Source organism: Orycteropus afer, unplaced genomic scaffold (assembly GCF_000298275.1).
Source record: "Orycteropus afer afer isolate SDZICR_OR568_19922 unplaced genomic scaffold, OryAfe1.0 scaffold00006, whole genome shotgun sequence".
NCBI classification, from domain to species: Eukaryota; Metazoa; Chordata; class Mammalia; order Tubulidentata; family Orycteropodidae; genus Orycteropus; species Orycteropus afer.
The window spans coordinates 16,231,539-16,240,453 of record NW_006921593.1 but is presented as its reverse complement, the minus strand read 5'-3'; the positions used below and the strand labels follow the sequence as shown (position 1 = coordinate 16,240,453).

The 8,915-nt window shown below is 51.0% G+C and overlaps 1 protein-coding gene across 1 annotated transcript in view; it reads right to left on the bottom strand.

The window, feature by feature from the left end:
- Positions 1 to 7,533, bottom strand: part of CUNH7orf50 (chromosome unknown C7orf50 homolog) — a 95,828-nt gene extending 88,295 nt beyond the window's left edge. Inside the window, exon 1 of the mRNA XM_042780963.1 lies at positions 7,405 to 7,533. Within this exon, the coding sequence (XP_042636897.1) occupies positions 7,405 to 7,533 (129 nt within the window). The remainder of the gene's footprint in view (positions 1 to 7,404) is intronic.
- Between the last annotated feature and the right edge of the window lie 1,382 nt (positions 7,534 to 8,915).

The window sequence follows — 8,915 nt, the reverse complement described above, 5'->3', positions numbered from 1 at the left end:
TGCCCAACCTTCCTTCCAAGGAGTGGCTGGTGGGTTTGAACCGCCAGCCTTCTGGTTAGCAGTCAAGTGCCTTAGCCACTATGCTACCAGAGCTCCTATCATAGGTCCTATCACTATAAAATGAGAAAGCAATGCAGCATAAGTATCAGATGGAGATGAGGCTGTCATACATGTAGGCAAATTACTGACCTAAAAAATCCGATCCAAGGCAATCCACTGACAAAATAACAGAATTTGAAAGTTCACCACATCTGTCAGATAGAAGACCAGCATCAAAAACTCAGTGCCGTCCCTACACACCAGCAAGAACTGTTATAGTGTGTGGCAGGAAAAAGCAGACCTCCCTAGGAGGGATCTTACCCAGAGGAACTCTGGTGGCATAGTGCATAAGGCATTTGGATGCTAACCAGAAGGTCAGTGGTTCAAACCCACAGCAGTTCCTCAGAAGGCAGATGGGGCACTCTACTTCTGTAAAGATTTACAACCTAAGATGCTCAGTTACCAATGCCAACCACTCAGGAAAGGATCAAAACTGGAGATCCTAGATAGAGCGGAAGGAAAAATGTGGAACAAAATCCAAAAACACAATAATGACCAGAATTACTGGTCAAATGGAGTCTGGTAGGACCCCCCCAATACTATAGCTCTGGGATACACTTGGGGCCTGGAATAAAACTTACTCTCAGGGGCTGGCTCTCAGCCCAATAGTAAGTAAGACATACATGCAGACCACTCAACCCAGGGTGATGCACCCACATACTCTAACGAGATTCATCTCTTGGAGCATTCGACCATAGGGCACCAGAGGGGCAACATTTGCATGGAGGAAATGCAGGACACACAGGAGTGCCTAACTCTGAGGGGCACAGGGGAGGGGGTATAGGGTAGGGAGGGAGGAGACAGGGTTAGCGTTGGGGATGGTAATTGGGAAGTGAAACCAAATGTACACAGAATGTTGAATGTAAAACAAACTCTGCTCTGTAAACTTACACCTAAAGCATAATTTTAAAAAAAAAATAATATTTACACCTAAGAAACCCAACAGAAGTCACTGTGAGTTGGAATCAGCTTGATGGCAGTGAGTTTTGAGTTAATCTTAATAAGAAACATGAAAATCCCCACAGAAAAGATCATACAGCCTTCCCAAAGGACGTAAGAGAAAATCTCAATAAATCACAAAGGGATGTTCGTTAAATTTGCAACCTGATAGAAAAATTCACATAGCCAAAAAAATACAGGGCCCAGGCCAAGGTCACTGTGTGAATGGGCCATGAGGGAAGGCTTACTCTGCTGGACATTCAAACACATTTGGGAAAAAAAAAAAACAACAAAAACCTGGAAGCATTAATTAGCATCGTAAGGGGCTGATCAATAAATTATAGAATATCAGATAATGGAATATTATGTAGCTGTTAAAAAGAGTGTTCATTGCAGTACCATCCACAGTAGCCAAAGACACAGGCCAAACATCATCAACAGATGATGGATAAACACAATATGATATAGACACACAATGAAATACTACTCTGCCACAAAGAGGAATGAAGTGCTAATCCGCTGCACGACAGATGAACCATAAATACATCATGTGGGTAAAAGACGCCAGACACCAGAGAACAAGTACAGGAGGGTCCCACCAACATGAAACATCCAAAAAGGCAAATGCATGGAGACAAGTTTATCAGAGGCCACCAGGGGCTGGGGAGGAGGGGCTGAGGTCACTGTCAAAGGGGCACTGGGTTTCTCTTTGGAGGAGAGACAAAGCTAATCAGAGGCCACCAGGGGCTGGGGTCACTGTGTCTCCATTTGGTGGGATGGAAACTTTCAGGACTAGATGGTGGTGACAGCAGCTCAACATATTGAGTGTGATTAATGTCACTGAACTGTACATAATTATTGTATTTCACCACAATAAAAGTGAGATTTTAAAAAGAATAAGCTGTTAGAACAAGAGTGCAAAGACCATTGGGAATGGACAGTCTCTTCAACAAATGGTGCCAGGACAACTGGGTCTCTACATGCAAATGAATGAAACTAGACCCCTTCCTCACACCATACACAGAGAGGTAACTCAAAGTGGATCACAGACCTGAATGTAAGATCTAAAATTCTAAAGTCCTTATAAGAAAATATAGGCATGTATCTCCGTGGCCTCTGACTGGGTAATGGTGTCTTCAATGTGATACCAAAATCCAGCAAGAAAAGGAAAAATTGTTTCAACACCAATCACACAATGCAGCAATCCAACTTACAGGAATTTGCCCAAGAGCAATGAAAACACAGGAAGGCTGGTACACAAATGTCCACAGTGTATCTGTAATTGTTCAAAACAGGAAACAACCTAAGCACCCAAACCCTGGAAAGACTCCACACAATGGAATGGCATTCAGGCAGCTGACGGGGCTAGGATCCATGTGACCTCGACTCTCCTATCAATTGACCATGGCTTCTGAGAACCCCCTCCCTTCCTGGGTCTCAGCTGTGGCATGGATAAAATGAACAGGATCTCTGACTCCCGCGTGGACCTTTAGGGCTTTCAGTTTATAATTCAGAAGGCTGACAAGCCAGCATTCGGTAGTCAGCAGAGAGCAAACCCAGTGGAGTGGGAACTTCTGATAAGAACAACAATTCTGCTCCCCAGGGAGCTACTGGAAGGGCCAGCAACCCTTCACCCAATACTGTAGTGACAACATGTCTACTTCAGAGGAAAATACCATTTGCATGATGGATCTGGGCTCTGAGCAACCCTAAGGGTGCAGAGAGTTCACAGCTCCATTTGAGGGTTTTCTCAAGTGCCTGTAGGCTTAATGCCCACGTAATTCACATCCGAGTCTCAAAACTGCCACCACATAACATGGTCCATGTGGAGCAGCCTTGCCTCTACCCATGTAAACGCCCTCCCTGACCACCAGGACCCCGGTGAGGCAAAGCAGGGGCTGTGTTATGGGCTGTACCACCGGCCATGTTCAGCAGAGAGGACAAGAGAGCACCCAGGAGGCTCAGGTTGCCTCTGGGAACCTGGGGTTTGATCCGACCACAATTTCTTGTCACAGTGCATTGCTGATCAGAGGCGTGGTCTGTCAACACACCCAGGACCTGATCCATCGACACCGTCACATTTACAGTTTGAGAGAAGAGGCCAGGAGAATTGGACCTATTCATCACATGACAGCCACCCTGTGGTGAGGACGGAACCATGGACAACCACAGCCAGGATGGTGGGCGGGCGGGGGACATGCAGGGCCCCTGAGCAGCAACGGGAAAGCGTGTGGGTGCCTTCCCTGTGGCTCCTTTTCGGATGGGCACAGCGTCCCCATTCAGCACCAGGGCACCTCAGGGGGCTGTGAGCACGGACGGAAGTGCTCCACAGACACAGGGCTGCTTTCTCACGGGAGAGTGAGAAGAATCGACTGAGCGGCCTGCTCCCTCTCCTCCGTCCCCAGGAGATGCTCATGCTACCACCATGGGGCCAGAGCTGCTACCACAGAGCCCTCCAGACCCTGCAGCTGCCATGTAAACTGCACAAATGCTGGGCTGGCTCTGCTGTGACTGTCACTGTGACCATCCTCCCTGGCGTGGCCCAGAGTCCAGGCCAGAAACATAAGTGCCGGACACCTCTTCCATGAGGGGGAAGGGAGGACCAACCATCTGTAGCATTGCACCCGACCTCCTGCCATGTAGACCAGCCAATGAAGATGAGCATGCAGGTTGGGCCACTGTCCCAACACTCCCTTTACATGTGTTGTCTGAATGGAGGGAGAAACCCTCTAAAGGGGGAAACTGGCCCTGGGAGGGGCAAGGGACTCACTGAGTCACAGGGCTAAGACGTGGTTAAAGCAGAGTTAGGTACCCAATGCTGCTGTGACAAGGGGAGCAACAGGGACAGCTGTGGGCTCCAGGGAGAAGCCTCACAAATGGCCCCCTCCTGTCCCCCAGAAAGCGAGGTCCTTACTCAGCAGAGCGGAGCAGAAAAATGTGGGGGGTAGGGGAATGGCCTTTTCAGGCCAGAAGGCAGCACCCGGCATACTAGGCCACCCTGAGCACCTGCACTGTCTCAGGGACCTGGAACACTTCCCTGTCACCACAGCATGCTCGAGCCTTGCACCGATCAGCAGGTCTCTGGTGTTCTCTCAAGGGCTCCAGGCACACTGCTCTGGCACTGCCACGCTGGTGCAGCTAAGGGGACCGAGGACATATTCCTAAGGTGGGAATGAGGACTGTGGAACGAGGACAGGTGACAGCAAGGCTCCCATCACAGGAGATATGCTGCTGTCCTGGCGTGAGCGCAGGCCTGTGCTGTGGGTAGGGCCTGCTAAGCCCGCTGGCCGGCTGACTGCACATCTTCCGGTGTGCTGATCCTGCTGTCTTGGGGACGCAGGCACAAATGAGAGCCGCTGCACTTGTTCCCAGCGCTCAGACCAGGGCGTCAGGCCCTCCCAATCACTTGTCCTTAAACACATGGCTGCATTTTAACCATTTCCACGATACTGCCCTGCAACAAAATGCAAAACTAGAACTACCTGAAAACTTCCAGCCAAACAACCATTTGATCTAACTGGTAAAGGACGTCTGCCTGGAGCAGCGTGCTGTTCAGGACCCCCTGTGTGGGAGCCAGTTGACAACAGCAACTGGAAAGGCCAGCCAGGAAGCCCAGGGGGCAGAGAGCTGATGTTCACAGGGGGAGGAGCGACTCAAAGGAGGGGCGGGTGGCTGCACATTCAAATGTGATCCATGTCACTGCCCTACACGTGGAGATGCTGTTGAACTGGTTTGTCTTCTGCTGTGTAGATTCTCCACAACTATAAATAAACATTGAAAAGTAAGGACATGAACTGTCCAGGCACCAGGAGGGCCAGCAGGACAGTGCTGATGAGCAAAGCTGGGAGGGGCCCGAAGTAGGAGCCACCTCCACTGAAGATGGGCTCCCAGAGCAGCAGAAAGGGGTCTCTGGGCCTTAGCCCCACAGCCAGGCACCTCAGCCACCAACATCACCTCAACGTCCTCCTAGCACCCAAAGCTAGACCCACTGGGCCCGTCACGAGTGCGCTGCTGCCCCCTGCTGGCCAGTGGCAGGTCAGCACCCTCCATGGCCTCCACCAGGTGGCCAGGCCTCGCTGCCTCCCACAGCTGAAGGCTGCTCACCTGGGAGAGCTTGAGTCTCCCCCAAACACCAGAGGTGCAGGTGGCACCGGGTTCCAAACCAGAGCAGCCCACACATCTCAGGGACTGGAGGAAGCAGGCCAAGGGGGGCTTCTTCTCTTCATTTTTCAAATGTCTTTAAAACCAGTCAGCAAAGACAACCCCGCACTTTAGAAAAGACCTGGCCACACACAGACAAGAACGTCACCCCCTCAGTCGGGCAGTGCCAAGCTTGGCCCCGCACCTGTGGCTCCCCGCCTGCGGAGATCAGGCAACGGGGCCTCAGAGAAATGCTCAGATGCCTGTGACCAAAGCGACAGCCACAGTGACACTTCCATCAGAGCAGGAGTAACCACGGCAACAGCAATGGTGCCAGGAACTGTGCAAAGCTCGGGACTAGGGGACCAGAGGGGCCGCTGACCAAGAGCTCAAACGATTCTAAGGAACCTGCTTCTGTCTGGAATCTGGAGCCAGAAGGAGTACTGCTCGAGTTCAGGTGTAGACAGTGGAGCTCTGAGCACGGGTCAGTGAGAAGCTGGAACTGACGGCCTGAGCACGCGGTCAGCGAGAAGCCACAACTGACTGCCTGAGCACACGGTCAGTGAGAAGCCGCGACTGCCTGAACATGGGTTGGCGAGAACTGGAACTGAAGGCCTGAGCACATGGTCAGCGAGAAGCCGCAACTGACGGCCTGAACACAGGTTGGCGAGAAGCCAGAACCCACTGACACGGGTGAGCCAAGACCTCTCCACAGAGCAGTGGACCGACAAGCTGAGCTGGCCTCTCCCAATAGGGACATGGTGTCAACCGAAACCTCTGCATAGCAGAAGACGGACTGACAACCAGGCTGTCCTTTCGACAGCGAGGTGGTGTGAGCTGAGACCTCTCCACAGCAGATGGACCGACAAGCTGGGCTGGCCTCTCCTGACCAGGAGGTGGTATGGACCCGAGACCTCTCCACAAAGCACTGAACTGACAAGCTGTCCCAGTGGCGTCGGGTGCCCCAGCTTCCCTCTCTTGTCCTGGAGGGCAGTGGTAGCAGCTGCATCTACTCTCTGCACATGTCCCAACCTGCTGTCCCACATCCACCCCCCCACTGCTCCTTCTCCTGCCCACGCCACGCTCTCCACCAGATGTCAGCATACAGAGCAGCCCACTAGAGACTAGGGCAGACCTGCCATTGTGGAGCACATCCCCCAAGGTATGCCAGGCCTCCACAGAGAGGAGGTCCTCACACAGTATGACCACCCCACAGCCTCCTGTTCCCACTGTGCTGAGGGAAGGCCTGGGGGCAGAGGCCCTTGCTATTCAGATGCTCCTCCCCTCCTTCCTCTGCACTTTATCTGCAGCGACCCCAAGGTCACTGGGCACACCACCTGGGGCATAACTACCTCAGGGCACCAAACCAAGGGGCCTTTGAAACCTGCTGTGAGGTTGTAAAAGTGAGCCAGTTCTTCAAACAAGTCAGGAGGTGTCCCTTCTTCCTTCCACAAAACTGAAGGACCACATGAAGTCCTAAGTAGAGTAAAGCAGTAAGGAACACTTACTGATAGAACATTAAAAATAATTCTTGATTCCTCAAAAAAGCTAAAAACAGAGGCACCATATGACCCAGAAATTCCACTCCGAGGAGTGTACCCAAAAGACTTGAAAGCAGAGACTCAGAGATGTGTCCACCAATGTTCACAACAGCCAAAAGGTGGAAACAGCCTAAATGCCCATCAACAGATGCCTGGATAAACAAATGTGGTCCAGCCACAGAATGGAATACAACTGAGCCAGTGGGGGAAATGAAGTCTTGATACACATTACAGTATGGCTGGAGCTGGAAGACATGATGCTGAGTGAAATAGGCCAACCACAAAAGGAAAGATGTTGTATGACCTCTTACACAAAAAAACAAGACCAAGCAAATGCACAGAGACCAAAGTGTGGTGACCAGTAGCAGGAGGGAAGGGATAAAGGGGGGTTTTAATGGTGATGGGGGAATTGCATTGACCAAGGGTGGGACTGCATTGCCAATCACTGTAATTGGTGTCGTATACCTGTTAAAAGCTAAATTGGCAAAACTTGTATGATAGATACATTTACAACAACCACCGAACAACAGACCTGGGAAGAGTGGGGGGTAGCTTGGCCACCAGCTGACTCGAGGGCCCAGAAAGAACAGAGGGCAGCCAGCCACCGGCCCACAGACCCAGAAAGAGCAGAGGACAGCCAGCCACCAGCTGACCCGTGAAGAGGGGCACAGCGACTCAGCCTCACCTCTGGGGGCACCTCCTTTTCAGATGACGTGGCTCCAGGTGCAAGCAGGACTCCTTTGGCTGATGCCACCTTCAGTTTTTTGGTCTTTTTCTCTTTCACTTCAGAACTTTTTCTCTTCTGTTTCGCCATCCTGCAACAGAGACAGTAAACTACTACTCATACAGGAAATAAAAAGTCTGGCTGCAGCTGTCAGGCACCGTCAGGCCAATTTCAACTCAGAGCAAACCATGTGATGGGGCAGAATTGCCCCACAGGATTTCCCTAGGCTGTCATTCTTCTCCCATGGAGCCCTGGGTGGGAGAACTGACCACCAGCCTTTTGGTTAGCGGCTGAGTGTTAACCATTGAACTACAAGGGTTCTTTAAAAGATCTTAGGCCATTTTTAACAGAAGGGGATACCCTACTGTTAAGAAAGAAAGAAAAGGGCATCTCAGAAAACACAGACACCCTTCTCTTTCCCTGTCACTGATCACAAGTTCACCTGGTCAAATCAGTACCCTGCAACTGTAACGCATCTTGGGCCAGCTGTAATAACCCTGAGACCAAGCCATGAAATAGTAACCAGTGTCCTGCAAGAACCGATGCTCCTTCTGCTCCCGTGGGTTCTGAAAGTGCAAACCGCCTTCTGTGCACAGGGAGACCTCACTTCATGAAGGCCCGTGGCCACCCTGCATCATGCACGTCTGTCAGCACCATTTTTCTGACAGCACTCACTTCATGTCTCTGGGTCACATTTAGGTAATTTTCACAATATTTGGCCTTTCCATCATGCTAGTGCACACTTAATAGACCACAGGAGAGCATAAACCTAAGTTTTCCTTGCACTGGGAAGCCAAAAACTTGTGTGACTCGCTTTATTCAATCTCTGCTTTATCGCGGTGACCTGGAACCTGACCTGTGCTATCTCCAAGGTCAGCCCACAGTGACGATGCTTTCTGCTTAATTGCCTAGAACATCAACTGACGTGGTCCTTCTTTCTGGGAAAGGAACAGAAGAATCTTTATCACATCAAAAAGCAGTACCTTCTGGACCGTGAACACAGCACATTACATACTATAAGCAAAAGCAGAAAGATTAGAGACTGAAGATCGTGGAAGAGGGACCAATCTTATAGACATTAGCATACTACCAAGCCTCAGTATGAAAACCCTGGTGCTGATATGCAGGAGAAAAACGCGGCAGCCTGCTTTCCTAAAGGCTGACAGCCTTGGAAACCCCGTGGGGGCAGTTTACTGTCCTCTGTCTGTGGGGGCGCTTTGAGTCACAATCAACTTGAGCTCTGGTAGCGGACTGCTAACCAGAAGGCTGGAGGTTGAAACCTACCAGCCACTCCTCGGAAGGAAGATGGGACAATCTACGTCCACAGTGATACTGCCTTGGAAACCCAAGGAGGGATTGCTGTGGGTCAGGTCCAACTCGAGGGCACATAACAACAACATAAGCTTTAGTAGGAGCTCTGGTGGCGTAGTGCCTAAGGCATTTGACTGCTAACCAGAAGGCTGGTGGTTCAA